The sequence below is a fragment of the Opisthocomus hoazin genome, chromosome 7 (assembly GCF_030867145.1).
Source record: "Opisthocomus hoazin isolate bOpiHoa1 chromosome 7, bOpiHoa1.hap1, whole genome shotgun sequence".
NCBI classification, from domain to species: Eukaryota; Metazoa; Chordata; class Aves; order Opisthocomiformes; family Opisthocomidae; genus Opisthocomus; species Opisthocomus hoazin.
Genome location: NC_134420.1, coordinates 29,611,470 through 29,632,124, shown reverse-complemented (window position 1 = coordinate 29,632,124; position 20,655 = coordinate 29,611,470). Strand labels below are relative to the sequence as shown.

General features: G+C 40.9%; 1 protein-coding gene across 3 annotated transcripts in view; it reads left to right on the top strand.

Moving 5' to 3' along the window:
• The window catches only part of CSTPP1 (centriolar satellite-associated tubulin polyglutamylase complex regulator 1), an 82,981-nt gene that overhangs the window by 49,541 nt on the left and 12,785 nt on the right, over nucleotides 1-20,655 (top strand). For 2 of the 3 annotated variants that reach the window (XM_075425911.1, XM_075425910.1), the window contains one exon: nucleotides 18,109-18,193. The exons of the other annotated variant lie outside the window; for it this stretch is intronic. In XM_075425911.1, the coding sequence (XP_075282026.1) occupies nucleotides 18,109-18,193 (85 nt within the window). The remainder of the gene's footprint in view (nucleotides 1-18,108; nucleotides 18,194-20,655) is intronic. 3 annotated transcript variants of the gene reach the window in all.

Below are 20,655 nucleotides of genomic sequence, written 5' to 3'. Positions count from 1 at the left end.
CAGCTTTGCTTGGTGGTGATATAAAGGACCTAGCAACCCAGACTTTCTCTTAGCACCATAAAACTTCTCTTCCTCAGAAAACAATTTATATATAACTTCAGATCTCCTGTTTACAACTGTAGCATAAGCTATCAACAGCTTGCTAAATTAGTCTTGTCTGGGTTGAACTGCATGCTGAGGAGTGGGAGCCGAAGGAGAAAGATGACTAGTATATTGGCTCAAATAACATTTTATTGAAAATACCCTGGTTGGTGGTATTTCGAGCCTCTTCCTAAACTTCCGATACAAAAAGTATTATGGATGCTTAACCCACAGATACTAATTCCTTTATGGTATAGGTCCTACCCTTTTCTCAGTTTATAGTGGTTCTGCTCATCCCACAGTTGTCAGAATATTTTTTCCACTCTTTCCAAAAGCCCACTTATGTTACAGCCAATGAAGTAGCTTTTTTCTTTTTCCTAATTTTCTGATGTACATCATAGTTTGGTATACATACAGAGAAGAGTTTGACTGAAACTATGCGTATTTTACCCAAACCATAGATGTAGTGAAGCTGCTGTGACAAGCAACTTTAATATCTCTCTGCCCTTCTCAAGCTGTGAAAAAAGCTCTAGGGGAACGAAGAACGTTTGCCAAAACTGTTTAGCCAAATGCCTAAACATATCCTCCAACCAGACTCGTAGGGCTTGGGCACAGCAGACTCTGTCTGAGTCAGACTGACAGTGCTGCTAGAATAATTCTGTTACAGATGTTAAAATTAGTAGATGGGTAATGAAAGCACCTCTGCTGACTGCAAGTACATTAGAATAACAGAGCAAAGCACACCACTGCAGACAGTCAGGAGACTAACATTAATCAAGGTGTTCACCTGTGTTTAATACTGAAGCTTCCCAAAACAAACAAAACCACTGAAAACATTAATCAAGCTACTACCAGTGGTTGCTTCATCTTGACAGTACCAGCTCAGCTGAGAGCTGGTTAGCCTGAGGATTCTTGCTCTTCACTAAGTAATGCTATCTCTTGCACTCATCTTCTGAGCGTATCCACTTGTATTGAAGTGCCTTCATGTGGCAATACTTGAAAGCCGCCTTCAGAATTCGTTGTGCCCTATGTTTTGACTGAGCAATTTATATTAAAACCATTTCTGCTTCCCTTGCCTGTTCTCTCTCTCCCCTCTTCTCCCCCCTCCTTTTTCCTGAGTAACTGTAGGGTGAGAAAAGAAGCAGTTTTGCATTTCAGTACACTTAATGTAGCCAAGAGGTTTGTTCATTGCCACTTTGTACTTTTCAGGCAAACGAGAAAATTTAGATTAATAGGTTGTTTATTCTTTTGCGTGTTCCTCAAATCAAAGGCACTGGATTGCATTATTAAAGAAGTTTTATGTGGCAGGCTTGGAACTGTCCTCACTGAGCTGTACATGAAGAAAAACGATTGCTTTTAATCCCCCACTCATTATGCAAACTGTCACAGGAGCGCTGTTAAATGCGGTATCGTGTACTATCACTTGAAGACCTTCCTTCTGTACAGCTGATGTTGGGCTCCAATTTCACAGGATGATGCATCTTGGAATAGACAAAGAAAACCCTAGAAATAGAAACACATATGTCCTTATATTTTAAAATTTAAATAGTCACCAGTTTAATGAAGAGAGGTTTTGTTTAGAACACTAGTGACTGTCTGCTTTGCAGTGCTCTCAGATCTCATCATTGGGGATTCTGTTCATTTGTTTCTTATCCGTTCAGTTAGCAATAATGAACAATTAGGCTTTCAGCAATAATCTACCCAGCCAAATTGATGAGGAAAATATTCAATATTATGTTGAGACCAGACCTATAACTGAAGGATCTAGCTAGCGTTGGGTAGCTGACTAAATGCATGACTGTGTCCTGTGAATGTTCTGTATGGAATGGGCAATAGCATATCTCTGGATCTCTGATTACACTAGGTACTCGAATTCCCTTGACATTCTGTGACAGAAGAGTCTCTCTTGACCTGAGGCCTTCGGCTTTGAAAGTGAAAAGTCTGGGGGATGTGATTTAAGAGAAGAGTACAAGAGTGCGCCTGTCTTATGTGAATGAGAGGAAAGAAGTTGCTTTGCCGTGTAGGTTCTATTTAGCTCTAGCTAACATTCAGAAAGGCAAAATTGCACATTCAGCACAGCAATTCATCTTCTTAAGAAATGGGAAGACCTCTGCTGTGTGCCACGCACCAGCATTGCCAGGTGGACAGTGGGAAGTAAGCAGCGTCACAGTTACCAGACTAGCTGAACTGCTGAACTTTCCTTGTGTAATAGTAGGTATCGTTATTCTTCAGTCTCAGACCTGAAGCAGGGTGTAATAATTAAGGTTTTTCTTGTTGCATGCTGGATTCCTGATTTTGCAGTCACTTTGCCCGAGTTAGAACCCTCTTTTTGGTCTGACTGAAACTTAGTTCCTACATGCAGTAGGAACTGTAGTTCCTACAGTTCTCCACGTTTCCCTAGAGAAAAATGTTTAAAGAAAACCTTATCTATAGGCTTGTTTATAAGGTATACTGTCGTCGTCCACCTAAGGATCATGCAGAGTTCCTGTAGCCACTTCCCTATTTCACTGCTCTGTGTTAGTCTGCCTCTGTATCACGGATCACTGAGTTTTCCCTGACAAGTAACCAGGGATCTTAACCCCTTTTGGGGAAAAGAGAGTGCCGGTACTTTGGTTTTGGAGTTTGTTTGTTTGTTTTCAATCTCTGCGTAGGAAAGTGGTGGTATCTTTTCTACCTGAAACATGGAAATGTACTAGTGTCTTGTAACTGTTGTCCCAGATTTTCGAGGATAGTATCATCTTTGTTTGGTCTTTTTATAGCCATTCAATTATCTAGGTTGTTCATTCATGCCATGTTTTCTATCCCCCTTAATGCTTGCACGCCAAGTTCATAAAAGGATTACAGACCTCTTTTTATAATGTTACATATCAACTTGTAACCTGCTGTTAAGTGTCTCAAACAGGAATAAGTAGACCATTGTATTCTTCTCCTGTATTCCAAGCAAGGGGAGGAATTGTGACTGAATCCCAACTTTCTATGTGTAGCTAGTGCTGTTTGATCTGTGACAAATCTGTGACTCAGCTGAACATTGTCACTTTTTTGAGAAAATCATAAACATTTTTTATCTTTCTGCTTAAGAATTCTAGATGCTATTTCACCTGCTTTGATTTTACCCCTTCATTTAATGATTTTTTTTTTTTCCTTACAGCTTTTGGACATTCTTGAGTCAGGTATGGCCATTTGCTGATATATCATGATCAGCAAATACTAATCTTGTGTTGCTGACCAGCAGTATTCACACTTACAAAAATTAAAATACTGGAAAGTTCAGTAATAAATTATACTTGTTTTACAGAGCATAAGTTATGTCTAATCAAAACTCTTCTGTTCCTATTCCTATTTAGCATCTGAAGGCACATTATTGCAGCCACAAACTCCACTCCTCATCTCCACATATACCTGCTATACCAGAGACTTCTAGTAGTTATATAGTTTTCTTTTTGTTTCCTAATAGGTATAATAGAAAGTATTTTCATTGCTTCCTTTTAACATCTAGGATAGTTAACATTTTTACTCAGACATTGAAATTAGAATCTAATCTGTCTACTGCTGAAAAGCTTTCAAATCTACACTGTCTTCATGGAAAGACTTTAGAGTGATACAGCCAGCAGTTCAAAAAGAAAAGGAAATCAGAAGAAAAGCTCATTAAATTCCCAAATAATTCACCAATTTGTCATTTCAAACCCTAACTGCAAAGCAAGTAACGATGATCTTCCTTGCGCTGTGGCAGTAGGTGCAGAGCTGCGTGTCCTTCATTCAGCAAAAGTCTGTTCTGATCACAGCTGTGTATACAAAGCTGCAAGTGAAACATAAAGGCTCTCAGTCTGTTTCCCTTTGCATCTCTCATCTGTTTATTCTTTACCAAACCCCAGAAAACATCCTCCTAAAAGGAAAGAGCAAAAGTGGATAGTGAGATTTTTTTTTTCCCCTTGATAAACATGTCATGTAAATTGACTTTCCAAACATATTCTATTTAATGGAGATAATTTAGAAGCCTTGAACTTCATCATTGTTTGTTGCACACCAGCAGGGATCCTCAAGGCCCCTATTCTTCCTGTCAGAGTTTCTGATTCCAGGAGCTGGTAAGTTAAGTTTTGTTTGTGCACATTGATCCAGGTTTTTAAGTCCAGACAGTCCCTTCTGTATTTCTCTAATAACTGAGGAACTGTTTTTCGTAATTTATATTTGTCTGCTGAACATCTCGAAGCTTTTTTGGAGGTTGGATGTTTTCTGCTCTCCTTTCACAGCCCCTATATGTTAATAATTTTATTTGATCTTGAATCTCTTAAGAGCTAGCACTGCTAGTTTCAGAGCCCTTAGTACTGCATGTAGGTAGGGCCTTGGAACAGCAAGGCCTGAAAGAGGTCCAGACAGGAGATAACTCATGTGAAAGGCAACTGGAAGGATGGATATTACCTTTAAACACGGTGTGAAAGTGAGAGGAATATGAATTAATACATTTATATAGCATCCCTTTTTTTACCATCCATTTTACATAGAGTACTACTAAAATGTAGCTACATCTGATGTAGTGATTTTAGGTACAGTTCTTTTGCCAGAAACACCAGGAAGCATTTTTTTCCCCAACAGGACAGCATTAAGAACCATTTGTAATTGCAAGGAGCAAATAGGACCTCAGCTTTTAAGCTCTGCTTTGAAAGTTCCAGCACATTTCCTTTGAGTCAAGAACATATCCTGAAATACATTACATTTAAGTACTTCTTAAAGCTACATTGCTGTATGATTTGCACCATCTGATTTTCAGACTTGCTTCATAAGTCTCAACATCGAATGGGAAAAGAAGGGTGAATGTTGCAGCAAATAAAAGTAACATGTGTTTTGTAAGCCGTCAATGGCTGGAGATGCTTAAAGAGGAGCTTTTCATCTTGACTCCCACTCTGAGGGTTTGTCATACTTGCATTTCCGTGATGTTTTTTTTCTTAATAGTCAGGAGATTGTCACATAGGAGATGAAAAAATGTAAGCGAAACCACAAAGAGTACAGTTGTGTTAGAGCAATGCAGCCGAGGCCCTAGCTCCTAGTAGAGGTTAATGCTGTGTTATTCACTATGGATGGCCCATCTCACTGTTGTCATTAAATGGGTTAGTCAGCAGTAACTGTATTTGGGGTTTTAGGACTCCTGCCATTTTCTGTTCCAAGTAAGGACATGCTTACATCTTTTAGAGGTTGTTTAGTTTCTTCTTTGCATTGTCTTCACAGTAGCCTACTAGCAGTGTCAATTCATCCAGGAGTTTCTGCAGAATACTGATCATGCTTCCATTTGGAGAAATCACTTGCGTGTCGTATTTGGTCAAAATCATTTGCTCACTATGCTAAGCTATCATCCCACCACTAATCAGTTAAGTGATACTCATTTTATTGCTCCTGCCATCTTTACAAAGATCATGAAGAGCCTGACCTCATTATGAGGCTGAAAAAGATTAAACAACTGAACTCTATCTATTTTCAGTTTCTACAAGCTAGGATTATGGTATGCATTAATCTCTACATTTGTCTTCCAGTAGATGGCCTTTTTTTTTTCCCCCTGTAGAAAGCCCTGTGCAGCAGCAGCAAGAAAGTGTCCTTTTTCTTTCTACAACAAGAGTTGCTTTTTGTCTAGTTTCTTACACTTCCCTGATTACCATAATATATGCATACCATCAGTGTTAGGGCATAATACTGCAGGATTTAGGGCATTTGCCTGAACTTTTCTCCAGCAAAATATTCTAAACTTGTGGTTCATGGTAGATGGTCCATGGAAGTGTATTTAGCTGTAAAATAGGTGGCATTTAAGTTAAACTTTGACAAAGATGCATAGTGTCTGTGGGAAGCTTTCAGGATTAATGGACGTCTGAAGAGTTTAGGACTTGCTGGGCTGAAGCTTAAAGAACATTAAAAAAAAAGCAAAAAAACCCAAAAGCTTTGTTTCATTTTTTAGAAATTAATGCCTGTGTTAAATTTTTGTTAAACGTGTATTTCTCCATGTGAAATACAGAGGAAACTAACTTATTTCCTTCTCTCTCTTCTCAATTTTTTTATAAGTTATTATTATTTTTTGGGACACATAGCTCATTAGAGTGTTGTAAGAGTTAAAATCAAGAGACGTTACAGAACCTTAGCCAAAAGCATACCCTTAAAAGGGGTAGTTTGATGCCTTGTTGTTTCAGGTTTCTCTTAGTGCATTCATTCTGTTCTGCATTCAGACCAGTTCTGTAGTGGTGGTCATTTATAATCATTAATCTAGCTCATTGATATTGTAATGGGCTCCAGACATTCTCTTTGGAGCTTACATGCTCCACTGCATTTCCTTCTAAATAACTAATGATGACTTCTTCAATCTTGTCATTAACCAGATTACATTGCTCCAGTCAGTTCTCTTATTGATTTGTGTGATTTGAGGTTCATTTTCTTCTAAAGTTTTTATGCTTGTAGAAGAGACTCAATATATGGTGTGTTTGAGAGCATTTTACATGACTGAACAACACTGCCCAAGCGTACGTCCAGATACTGCAATACTTATTTTTATGAATAGAGGCTTTAACTGTTGACTCAGACGCTCCTGAAAACAATGTCCTTTCTTCTTAGACTGTTTTTCTCAGCATTATAATTTGTGAAAGAAAATTGGAGAAAACTAGCCAATAGTCTGGGTGCTTGGGATTATACTGCATAGCCTGTATAAACATACTGTGCAGTAAAGTCAAAGAATGTCCAGGACTGTGAATGGTTTTCAGTTTTTGAATCTTCCAAAAAGATTCATGTTTAAGTCAGGTAGTCAAATTGTTCTAGGTGAACACAAGTGCACAGAGAAACGTGTGCTAGACCATTCAGTGTTTTGTGGATCACAACCAGTTTCCTGAGTTTCAACCACAGTGAGATGACTGCTTTGCATAATTGCATACTGGTGTCACTCTTGGTGGCATGTGGGATTCTCCATTCTTCACGAGTCTGAACTTGTCTCTTGCATGGTTGGGCTCATGATGGAGACTTTTCAGAGAAGCAGTATCGGAGTACATGCTGTGATGAAAACTGCTGGTGAAAGTTCAGTTAACTGTTCAAAACTTTGCAGTGGATTATTTAAGAGTCAATGCGGAGTGGGGACAATGGGAGACAAGCAAGATCTAAATTACGCTGAAATATTTTGTCTCTCTTCCATGGGTGTCTGTAGCAACTGTGCTGTTCCTTGAAAGCCTCTTCCAAACCAGCCATTAAAAGAGAAAAGTCCAAAACATTTCCATTTCATTCATTGTTCTGATAAAATTTTTACCCATTGCACTTCATGCTTTTGTATGCCATGCTGAAGTCTGAAACACTTGGGAGATTCAAAGTATTTGAAAATAGCTTATCCTACTGGAAGTGGTTCACCAGAACCTTTCACTGGTGTTTCCTGGAAAGGTCAGGCTAGAAAGAAACTGGAAGTCAGGGAAACGTTTGATCTGAGATTGCTACGGGAGTCTGCAGCATTTCCATAGTTCATTGTATGTCCTCTTTAACCTCTGCCTCCTTTTCTTTTTAGGCCAATGTCAGAGATTTCTTCTGCTCCCTGACCCTGTGTGCATGACACAGATGAGCTGTCTGCCAGCTAACTGTATTTCTTGGGGCTCCCAAAGCAGAAAGGAAATACCAAACAGCAACTGAAGACTGTGTGCCTCTCCCTGGACATAGTCCCGTCATTGTTACTAGACCTAGTACATATCTGAGGGAGAGGGGGTTGTACGTAAGGTCGTGTGTTGCATGAGATGCAGCTGCATACCACCTGCCCATTTACTCTGCCCATCTCGTGATGCGTAGCTATGAATTCTGCAGTTGTTTTGAAGATCTTAAGCTTAATGACAACTTGTTTTCTTGAATAGAGTCTGATCCACATCTTGTCTAAAGATTACTGCTGCTGTTTGAGAGCTTGGGGAAATGTTGATGATCCCCCCCAGTGAAGGGTTGCCGGCATTCCTGTACTTCAGTATGAAGATTGCTGTGGGTCCTGTTTCAAGTGGTTCAGCAGTCTGTCCCCCAGATGGCCAGAACTCCAACAGGAATGTTTGCTCCTTATTATTTACAAGACCAATTAGCTCTGGCATTGGATTGATTATTTTCTCAATGAGTGACTGAGAACTCCTCAAAGCAAGGAAAATGCAACTACTGAACAAGATAGAACCAGTCTAAATCTATTAGCTCACCTATTGCTTGGAAGGGCTGCTAGTTACTTGTTTAGTGACATTACAGTGAAAGGAAAAAGTAGTTTCGTAGTCGACACATGCAAAGAACGTCAAATGTCACAGCATTTCAGTTATAAATTACTCTCACTCTGAAATTGTATCTTATTTCTGGTTTTCTAGTTTATCTGTCTTAGGAGCCAGCCTTGTGTTGTTTTGGCTTGGTTTTGCTATGCCTATATTTGGTAGATTAAAGTGCCTCTTATTATCCGATGCCATTTCGCTTGTAGCTACCTACAGTCCAAGTATTACCAGGGGTGATCTCTGCTGTGCCACAGGCTTACAGTTACCCAAGAATATACAGAGTATTTCTAATCACACTTAACTTCAGATGTTAAGACATTCTTAACATTTCTTGCTTGGCTTTTTAATGCCTCTGAAACATGAGGGGAAGTCTGTCATTTTCCTACTGTAGTCCACAGAACTAACCTCTTTATTTGCTTCCAGCCTATGTCCTTTGGAGAAGGCTAAATGCCAGTTTGGATCATACTGAATGAGCTGAGCAGATCTTTAGAATTACATGTGCTTCAGAATATGCACAGAATTATCTTTGCAAACGTTAAATGCAGCTGTGTGGAGAACATTGGGTGTCCCTGTAGTAAATAAAGATTAAGCCACTATTTGGTTGCTGTAGTCAATAATGCACTGGGAAATTTAAACCAAGCTCTTTTGTGTCATAGAATCATAGAGTGCTTTGGGTTGGAAAGGACCTTATAGATCATCTCGTTCCAACCCCCCCGCTATGGGGAGGGACATCTTCCACTAGACCAGGTTGCTCCAAGCCCTATCCAACCTGGCCTTGAACACTGCCAGGGAGGAGACAGCCACAGCTTCTCTGGGCAACCTGTTCCAGTGCCTCACCACCCTCATGGTAAAAAATTTCTTTCTTATCTCTAATCTAAATCTACCCTTTTTCAGCTTGAAGCCATTACCCTTTGTCCTGTCACTACATGCCCTTGTAAAAAGTCCCTCTCCAGCTTTCCTGTAGGCCCCTTCAGGTGCTGAAAGGCTGCTATAAGGTCTGCCCAGAGCCTTCTCTTCTCCAGGCTGAACAACCTCAACTCTCTCAGCCTTTCCTCATAGAAGAGGTGTTCCAGCCCTCTGATCATTCTTGTGGCCCTCCTCTGGACCCACTCCAACAGGTCCATATCTTTCCTGTGCTGAGGGCTCCAGAGCTGGACACAGGATTCCAGGTGGAGTCTCCCCAGAAAGGAGTAAAGGGGCAGAATCCCCTCCCTCGACCTGCTGGCCACGTTGCTTTTGATGTAGCCCAGGATACGATTGGCTGCCTGGGCTGTGAGCACACGTTGCTGGGTCATGTTGAGCTTCTTGTCAACAAGCACACCCAAGTCGTCGTCCTCCTCAGGGCTGCTGTCAATCCATTCTCCACCCAGCGTGTATTTGTGCTTGGGATTGCCCTGACCTGTGTGCAGGACCTTGCACTTGGGCTGGTTGTACTTCATGAGGTTGGCACGGGCCCACCTCTCAAGCCCGTCAGGGTCCCCCTGGACACTCCAATGTGTCAACCACACAGCTTGGTGTTGTTGGCAAACTTGCTGAGGGTGCACTCAATCCCACTGTCCATGTTGCCAACAAAGATGTTAAACAACGGCGGTCCCAACACCGACCCCTGAAGAGCACCACTCATCACTGGACTCCACTTGGACACTGAGCCGTTGACCACAGCTCTTTGAGTGCGACCATCCAGCCAATTCCTTATCTGCTGAGTGGGCCATCCATCAAATCTGTGTCTCTCCAATTTAAAGGTTTAGTTTGTCATCTGCTATCTTCTTTTTCTCCTTCTGGAAATACTGACAGAAGTTGTGGCTGCTTCTCTGTTCTCATTGTTTGCTGTTCTTGCACTTCAGGAACTCTGAATTCTTCAAGTTCCAACTTCATTCAAAGTCCCATCCTATAGTTACAGCAAGAAATTAAAGAGTTAATGTTGTACTTAGCGTTGCATTAGGTATAGTGTTAAGGTTCCCAAAGTAGGTGGAAAGTTCAAACTTGAATCATGTTTCAGACTGTCTGTGGATTCAGGAATACCACACTGCGTCAGCTGTACTCTTCCACCATTGGAATGTTTTCTTTACAACCATCAGAGCTGAGAACCTGTTTTGTGTTCCTAATGAACGTTTACATTTTTCAGTTTGTGGATGTACCATGCTAGCCACAGAAGCACGCCAGATGATAGCCTTGGACTGTACCTTTGGCACAGCTCATTCTGACCTGACTAACATTCACTCAAAGCTGAAGTAATGCGGCCACATGAAGCATTTGATACTGAAGGATAATTATGGGGAATTTCAAAGAGACTAGAGGATGATTAAAGTTTGTATAAACAGCAAGATTCTGGATTTTGGAGATGGAATTGGAGCAGTTCTGTTTAAATTAATTTTTTGTTTTTGTTAAACTGGCAAGTGGTTTATTGATAAAAGGGCTCAAGATCAAAGGGCAGAAAAACAATCACACCATCTAGAGGATTTTACTCTTTAAAAAACCTTTAGCTCACTCAAAAGACGGTGCTACTGGAGCTTTAACAAGGGCTGTAACAAGCCCGCTTTTTAGTGAATTATCTGTTCATATGAACTGTCCAGATTCACTCCAGAACAAATGAGTTCATTCTTCACATCAGCTGCAGCTGAATCTTTTCCTTCTTACCTGAGTGCCTCAAAACTAGCTTTCTGCTCAACCACAGTGCTAGTCCCCTCTAACTGTTCTCTGTTGCAGCACTCCCCCAACAAATCTTTTCAGGTCAGTCTGCTTAGCTCTCCACTATATTTGTCCTGAGTCTGACAGAGGTTGTTCCAGGTGAATCTCACTAAATCTCTGTCACTCTTTGCTTTTTCACATCTTAAGCTGTGTCCTTCTACCTGTCGTCAACAGGAGTCACCTATCTAAGACTGCTGTTTGCAGCCATGCTCCTTTTGTAGAGTGCAAAACATCTTGTTTGTGAAGACTGCTTGTCTGCAGCAGCACCCTTACATCTGGCAGGATTTTGCTTGTATTCTCATAGGTCAGGAGAGGCAATCCAGGGCACAGCCAGTGCTGCAGGTACCCTCCTGGAAGAACTCTCCCCCCAGATCCAAACTAACAACTCTGTGCATTCTTCAGTTGCTCTGTCTGCTTTTGCTGTCATGTCAGACACAAGGTTTTCCAGGGTCCTTTCCTGAGAATGGCCTGGGATCCCTTCTGGTAGGACCTAAACGGTATCAGTGGAAAGAGTAGGTGCAGTTTGTGAATAACCTTAACTCATCTGCCTGCTTGGATAGTAAGGATGCAAAAAGTTCTGTCTTAAGAGTGTCGTCTGGTAACAGTGTTCACAAACTGTCTTAGCAGGTAGTGGTGCAAGTACAGCCAGCAAAGCTGAACCTATTTTTAATTAGGAGGATCATTAGTCCTATGACAATGCCTTGTATACATCCTGGACTTTAAGAATTAAAACATTGTGAGCAGGGAATTACCTGAGCCTATCTAACAGTTTCTCTGCTGAGGAGAGCAGGTTCTGCTCTCCTTCTCCACCTTCTTCTCTCTGTCCTGCACCTGGCCATGCTCTTCCACAGCTTGCTTTGCATGAGCTTTCATCAGATACTTCTGACAGTCAGTTCAATTCAGTAGCCCATGAAAAAGTTGAATTTTCGCATCAAGGGGCCTGCTGAGTGACAGAGCTGGTACAAGGGGTGGTTCAGAACCACATGGACAGCAGCAAGTGAGAGGAAAGAAGAGAGAGAGAAAAGCAGAGAAGTGAGAGCTGCCCCTTTCAATAGAAGTAAGGTTTTAGATTGGCTTAGCTGCTTGTTGAACTTCACCAACAGGAAGGCAGAGGTAATGCATCCAGTTATTAAAACTAAGAGAATAATTTTTTTGTTAGCATCTAAGAAGATTGAACCAGCAGTTGGTAAAAAGCCACATAGTCTTTTAAAGCTACTTACGTCGAAGACTCTATGTAAAGCACAGATTCTTGTGTTGATCCATGAAACAGATTTGACCATTACCCTCTTTGAACTATTCACTAGAAAACCTTCCTTTGAAAAATGAAGTTGGTTTTGAGCTAACCCAGTAGAAATCTTGGGCTTCTAGTGCATTTTCCTGTTGCTTAGAAGTAACAAGTGGGTCTCTTTCAGTTGTCTTCTGATTTTCCTGTGCTCTTAAGACTATTTTCTAATGATTGTGGGAGATGCCTGTACACTTCAGGAGCAGAATGAATCCTGCTGTACGTGTCTTACATGAACATGCTTATACAACTTCAAGGGGAAAGTGTGCGAGTGCTTATTCTTTATTGTTTAGTTTATCTTTATTTGTCTTACCATCTCAAATTGTGGGGATAATTATGTGACCTGCTGTTTTGCTTTTCGCTTGTTTGAAAAATAAGGAAAATAAATTTTTTAAATTAGACAAATGCACATTCTGGATCTCACTTCTGTTTATTTTATATATCTCCTTGTCAGTGGAAGAAGTGGATTAGTCAAAGAAACAGCCCTTGAATGTTTTTGTTTTGTTTCAAATTCTTAGTTAAACAACGATTCTCTCAAGTAACAGGAACAGATCTTTTTCAAAATGTCATAGAATGTCTCAGTGCAAAATTTCATAAAACATTAATTGAAAAGGAAGAATTATTTTTTTTTAATAGAAAGTATTATGAGGAAGAAATGGGTTTTTTACATGGCTGTATATCACTGTTTAGGTCCTATGCATGGATTAATTTTCTTAGAATTCTTATTTTTCTGTTTCAGCACCAGGTATATGGAAGAATCTAAGCTATAAGTATTTTGTGAACAAGGCACGTGCAGCACATAACCTATTAGCCAGATATGAGTTTTGAAGTTGCAGTATTATCAATACTTTTGTTTGTATTCAGGTTTTTGTAAAATCGCATCTGCTATGGACAGCACAAGAACACCCAGAGTTTTATTTTTAGGGGCTTTTGTTTGTTTTTGTTCTTTTCTACAAGATTGCAAGCTTGCACGGATATAGAGAGAATCCTAAGGATGTGATACTTACTTATACCAGAAACATTAAAAAACTTGAAGGCCAGGAAACACTCTCCCAATATTTAAAAAAAATTATTGTTATTTATTAGGCTGTTCTCTATTATATTTCCAGGAGACTGATTTACAGCTCTGTGACTTTATAACTCTTGAATGACTTCATGACTGTGGTAAAAAAGCATCCTGTGGAAATTGTGTGTCCTACCATAATCCAAAGGCGAAGGTTACATTGCCCAGGGCTCCAGCCTGCTTGGGTAGTGGTTGTAACATGAAAGAACGATGAGAGTAGGGAACTTTAATGTATATTCATCAAGGCAATCCTGTGTTTCTGAGAAGTTAGTAAGGTGACTTTTTGGGGCAGATTTCATATACCAACTGCAGTAAACATTCTCCTACTGCTTTGGGCATATTTATAGCTGTCATAGTGTTGTGACAGCATTGTAGATAGCTACTTCTTGTGCCGAAAGCAGCCTAGATACAGCAGCAATGACTGCAATTCAGGCAAAGTCCTAAATATTTATTGACTTCCTGGGTAGATTTTACAGCCTTCACTGAGCTCCAGGCTTCTGTGGCTAGGCTGCTGTTGGTATGAAAGATAAGGAGTTTAAAGATAGCTCAGGTGTGTCTACACTTCACTCACGACACTGACAGCAGCATAAATGCATCATTTGGCATGCCTAGAGTTTGCATCACTTCAGGTCAGGTGCCATCTGTCAGCCACATACAAACAAGAAACGAAACTGGTAGAAACAATGTGTTTTAAAAGCCAGGGAAATACGAAGCGGCTGCCTTCATGTTTCTTGAAAGTAGGCCATTTTTATCCAGAAAGCAGTGTTTGCTTTGTAAGACTGTACCACACAGACAGACTTCCTTCTCTGCTGTGCCTCTGAAACTTAAGAAAGAGTCTGCTTCGGGCACTAAAAGACAAAGAACTACTCACAGACAGTGAGATCTCTAGGGAAGAGTCAGGATTTTGCTAATGGTATGGAAGCAACAGCAGTATAGGCTGGGCAGGAGTTTGAAGACCAATACAGCAAAAAGTATGACTGAACAGTTAAAGTACTTCCAGTGCAACTCTAGCGATCCCACTTTACTTTTCTGTACTTCTTCTGCTGAGCCTCCAGCTCCTTCATAGTGTACTGCTGTTTTAGAATCACTTTGGAATTTGTTATTAGTTGCTTTGCAGTAGAAGAGCGAAGTGTTATGTTCAGCTGTTAATGAACATGGTTAACATGCAGATTGCAGTCCCTCTCCATCCTTAAGCACATGGTGTGACCAAGTTTGTTCCACTGCGAGAGCATGGTAGAGTGCGTATAGCTCACTGCCCTGTGCTGTGGGGTCAGATTTAAACTCTCTGTGATTTGCTTCATTTGTTACTGGAACTTGAGATATGGTAATTTGTGGTAGCAACCAAAGTAGTAGTTGTGGATTCCAGTTTTCACTCATTCTGACTGGTACCTTCCTTCTTTTCTTTCTTTCTTCATCATGCAGCGCTGAACACTATTTACTCAGCTGTGGCCTGGAGACAGGAAGGAGCAATGTGGTCATGCACCAGAACTGCCCTTGTTTATTCCAGGCAGCTCTTGGCAGACAATATGGTGCATGGGCAAATGTAATTTTCTGTATGGTCTTCATTGACCTTGCTGTAGGGAATAGGAAAACAGTCATCACAGCAAACTGTAGACACCTCCTAAGGTCTGTGGTGATCTCCTTTCCTGTGTAATAGGTACCGATCTGTAGTCTGAGAAATTGATACGATTTATTGGTCAGGCACCTAGGGTGTCTACAGGCTGAGTTGTGTTACGGCCTAAAAGAGTCTGCCTGCATACTGCAGCGACTAATTTGGTGCCGTTTCTGCAGGCATAAGAAGCAAAGAGCTTCTTTTTTTAGAGAAGGAACTTCTCTGCACCACTTCAGCTTTGTGTGCCGTTTCCATCTTAATAGACTGCTTGCTCAAAGACTGAAACTGTGATTAGTTCCACTTTTATTGACCATGAACTTCACCCTCTGGTGTGCTGGCTGGCGAGGATCTCTGCCACCCTTTCCCAAAGTCTTTTTGAGGAGACTTCTGCTTTTGCTCTATGTTGATTCGTTGTGTTGTGATGGAGAAGTAAAGATGATGCTATGACTTGGTATGAAGAGGGAGGAGAAAAAGACAGTGTAAATTATTGTAAGTTTTAAAAGTGTGTTATTTCCAGCAAGTGAGAGATCTCTTTATGCCTCAAAACTAATGCTTGCTTAGGACTCAGTTACCTTCTCAAGCTGCTTTTGTCTAGCAACCTGATGGGGACTGTGAACAAAGTGCAACTTTCTCAGGAATCTTCATCCTTCAAAAAACCTTTAAACTCCTTCACCTTCAGGAGGAGAAAAGAAGCAGCTGAGATTCAGAATTAATAAAAAGGGGCTTCCATGATGAAAGTGGGCAGATTATCCTCCTAAAGCCTGTCTGTTCTGAATGCATGAAGGATGCTTTGCACACTGCTGGACACCACACTGTGAAAATCTAAAGGGGATCAAAGCAGCGTAGCAGATATGACTGGGAGGTAGGAAGAGTTGTAAGATAAACAGATTTATCTTTAAATAAATATAGTTACCAGTTCAATAGACTGAATAAGATACAGTATGAAGAAAGGGTTATTATCATGATCTGTTGACAAATGAAAGGAAAAAATAATGGGGAATAAGAGGTATAAGGATGCATAAATAAGAATTTGAACTTAAGCGAACAAAAAATGTAAACTGAGTATTGCATAAAGCTTCCAAATGGTGTGACTCTTTCAGACTAACATGTAGACTTCTTTCCTCTGTGTAGTGTCATGAAAGAGAAATAGTGAGCTGAAAATTCAGTTAAAAATATGCATCTTCCTGCTCATGATAACTGGGACTTTTTCAATAATATGCTTTTTATGCATAAAACTTGGTGATATTTTCCTTGATGACATTCAGGGAACTGATTAGCTAACATTGCAGGGGAAAACCTCACCATTCCACTGGATACCATCATTAACCTAAGCTCAGATATACACTGACTGAAGGACCAAGATAATATCTGCAAAAGAGAGCAGCCTCTGATTTGTGTTTTGGCAAGAAATGGCAATACAAAAAAAGTTACAGTGCCCTCCATATTCTCCTAGGCATCTGTAATTTTATTGCAGTCACAGAAATTTAATTCAGCTCATCATTCAAGTTTTGGAAGAGAGATTCTGATGTATTTATCCCTACAGTAGAATAGGTTGCACAAATCCCTGCAATGGTATTGAAGTTCTGCACAGGCTGGGACTTCCTTGTGTTATAGCACATTTCTGACGGCAGAGTTGGCTTTTCCAGACAGAGCAAAATCACCTTTTTATAGCGTAACCCTAAACCTAAGGTGCTTCATTAGATAGAAAGTCCTCCCAAGAGCAGTGCAAGAATACAGTAGTCTAGAGAGTGACTATAATGGATGTCAAAGAGTCTGACAATAGTGTTTTTTCAGCTATAGGGTTTCCTGAACTGAAGAGAAAAATAGTAGCACTCTCCTCATTTTCCTCTGCTTCCCTGGCTAAAGGGAAAAGGTAAAGTCTATAACTTGATTTTGGTGATTGTCTGCCTGCAGTATTTCTTTAGTCAGCATTGAAAATATTAATTTGGCTGGGTTGGATGTCACAGTGAAGTGTCCCTTTGATACTGCATACCTGCCTCTTGAAACATCTGACAAAGGCGTAACATTTTTTCTTTCTCTCACTTTGGTTGAACTGCCAGGCTTTGAGTAGTTGTGGAGATAAGGAGAGGTTGTGGCTATCATCTGGGACAAGGCTGATTATTTGGATGGAAACCTAAGGAAGGCTAGGATATGTCTGTGGCAAAAGAACTCATGCTTTGTACCTCTGTCCTAATGCCTGTGCCCTTTGGATCCCCTCCCTGACTACTGCTTGGCTCTACTTCCACCGCTGGCTCTTTCTTCCATACTTTGCATTCTTCTGTCTATAGAAGTACTGCAAAATTGCTGCTATTCAGCTAGTCTTCTTAACTCCAGTCCACAGCCTTTTGGACTATGAACATACAATCATGTAGGGCTTTTTGACATCAGCATGTTTCTGTTCCCTTGGGATCCTATAAGCTTCCCCAAGAGTCACCTCTTTTAGACTCCTCCTGCTGAACCACAGAGGCCTTTCTTGACCAGTCTTTCACAAAGCTGCTCACTAAAACATGAATAATTTGATTGTTTTTCTTGTGATTTTTGGATCTTCGTTCTGTGCTTCCTATAATACAGTGACCAGATTTGTACACTTTGTTCCAAAAGAGACCATCCAGCTGCCTTACCGAATGCCGAAGTAATAACGTCTGTGGTTTATACTCCGTAGCCTTCCACACACAACCCAAAAGCCTTGTTTGCCTTTGTTACTGCTGCCAGATGTTCTGTGGATGGTTTTCAGGCATATTCTGGTGAATGTCACCATGCCAGTGAATTTCAGCAAATTTAAGCAACTTTTAAATGATTCCTTTTTCCACATGATTATATTCAAGTCAAACCAACCTATGTTCTCACTTGAAACTGCCCTGTTTTGGTTACCTCTTTTTCACACTGAATCATTACCTGTTACCAGTTTCTCCACAGGAGCTTCTTCAATAATATTTCCCCCTTTTCAGGCCTCTTTCTGATCGTGTTTGCTGGCAAATCCATCTGAAGAGCCAGGCTCTGAGCGTCTAGGGACAAGTTACATTGTCATTAGTACCCAGTCTACTTGAATTGAGAGTAGAAGGGAATATGAGGCTTTTTTCCTAGAGAGGAAGCAAGGGGAGGGAACAGTCTGTAAAAGAATTACAATGTTCTCACCTCTCTTTTCCTGCAGATTTGCTAACAGCACAGGAATACCACTGCCTGCTGCAACTGCTCTGCCCTGACTTCCCAATGGAACTCACTCAGAAAGCAGCAAGGTGGGTCTTCATCCTCTCTTTTAAGGCAAGATCAGTCCTGCACATGGACTTAGGAACTAGATCTGTGGGTAAAGGTATGGACAGGTACCTTCAACTTTTAAGATTTTGGGGAAAAGATATACCATGTTTTGAGGTTAAGAACAGGGTGTTTTTCTAGCAATGAGAAAGAGTATATATTTAAGGTATACAGGGACTGAAATAGCGCAGAATGCTGCTGCTGCTGGCTCTATGGTCAGATGAGTAGCATATCAAAGAATGTTAGCCAATGTGTTTTTAACTGACGTGATTTTAAACTCTGTTTCAAATACTGTTTGCCATCTTTAAAAAGTGTTCCCCCTCGCCCTAGCTTCCTATGGTTGATCACGTTTAAAAAGTACTAACCTCTGAAGGATTGCCAGTGTTTTAAAGTACGATAGCTAAGAACATGGTAGCTAATCTGTTTGAAATTTTGTTTTAATCTAGACAAGGCCTTAAGTAGATAAATGTCTCAGGCCACTGATAATGTGATATGGAATTTTTTACTGATAGTGCTTGCTGGTTCTAGTCCAGGCCAGGTAGTTGATTATTAACTATCTGACAGTGAAAATGTAATAACGTATAAGCATCTGTTGGGGTGGGTGGTCAGTTCAGATCTCAGCGCGCGCGCGCACACACACACATATAATCACAGCAAGGCTACTGAAGAAATGCTTTCATTCCTAGCCATCTCAGCAGAGGGAGCATCTAAATGTAGCTTTTTTCATGGACCTAGATATGACATTTGGAAACAGGATCCAGACACATGATCAGGATATTAACTGCTGCCTATGTTGTTCATGGGCTAAATAATGAAAAGGTTCTCATTTTCTGTTTGTCATTGTTATCTTTCTTTAGCATCAGAGTCCCATGAAAATTACAATAAGAAAGGAAAGTAAAAAAGAGAATTGTTATCCATCTGCTACTACTTCCACTTGACTGATCCTCTGAATTCTTCCCAAGGTCCTATGTGCTGCTGTCTGAATTGAACTGCAGTTAAAGCTGTGTTAGTTCAATTAAAACTAAAAGTTGAGTACCAATTTTCCCTCTAGCCCATCAGTGGGCCTTTGGGGCTCCACAGAGTACAGTTGCCTGGTCTCCAATGCCGGACTAAGAAAGAATGCTAACCTTGTAGCAGGGATATATCTGCTGCTTCCTTTCATGGAGGTACGCAAGCACCAGTCCCGTGCACTGGTGTGTATTTCATAGGGTTCCAGCTGAGCTGAGCAGGAATTTGTGATGGTGCATGAAAGGAGACCTCAGCATATCTACACACGTTATGATGTTTGTGTCAAAGAATTTAATCCACAAGGCTGTTGTAAACTAGAGGCCCCATTCAGGGGCCTGCTGCACTGTTATGTGTGTGCCTTAGAGACAGACAAGCCGGCTTTGGGAGCAGGTGCTGGAGAGAAATGAGATCTCTGTCAGAGGCACCCAGGCTCAGGTGGGATGACCTCACTCCTACTTTTGGCTGGCTAGAGATTTACTTACACATTGCTATTATTCTGCTACAAGCTAATCTAGAAGAACAGTTTTAATAAGACTTGTCATATTTCTAAACCATCTTTCTCTTTCCTTCCAACTGTTGCTCGCTCTCTTCTCCTTTTTCTGGTCTACACTTCCTATTGTCCTCCTGGGTCTCTGCCAGTTAGAAAGGTGAACTCTATGGGCTGTCTTCCGGCGCCAGCTGATTGAGTCTTTGCAAAGCATGAATGTCACATGCAAACCCACTCACATTGTTCCTCCTTCGGTCTGCACACCCCCAATGGTTTTGTTGCTAATTTGCTTGCGAAAGGAATTAAAGTAGCGGTGGGAGTAGCTACAGATTCACTGATACAGCCAGGACCTGTGTAATTATTGGCACTCTTGCGAAGAGAGCAGTTGTAGTCTCAGTGCTGCATGACTGAGATGATCTCACAGCATGGTACACTCCACTCATACAGGAGCTGTTGCTATGCACTGATAACAAACACTGGGAATAAAATCAGGAAATGTCAGAGCAGAAGAACAGAGGCTACAACAATATAGGTTTTATTCGTGCGACACCAGAGCGCTCCATTTTTTTTGATCCTGGTGCTACACAGATGCAGAAGTCATACCCAAAAAAGAATCAGGCTATCTGTGTCTGTGAGATTTCTTGGATGTTTTTTCTTCAAAGGGTTATAGCCATTAGCAGATTGAAGATTGTAATCTGCAGAGATACCTTTCATCTTCAGAGACACCTTTTGTCCTTCTGAATCTTGAGATTGCAGAAGGACAGAAAATGAAGGAATTTTTCTGGTTTGATGCCATGATTTCAAGATCTGTACCTGAGCACTGACTTTTCTCTTGCAACAGAAACACAAGGAACTCACTGCCCACATTGGAGTAGTGTGAGCTGAGTAGTTCACAGCTCCTGTGCAGTTTTATGTGGTATGGGAGCTCCCATTGCACCGATCAGTGCTAAT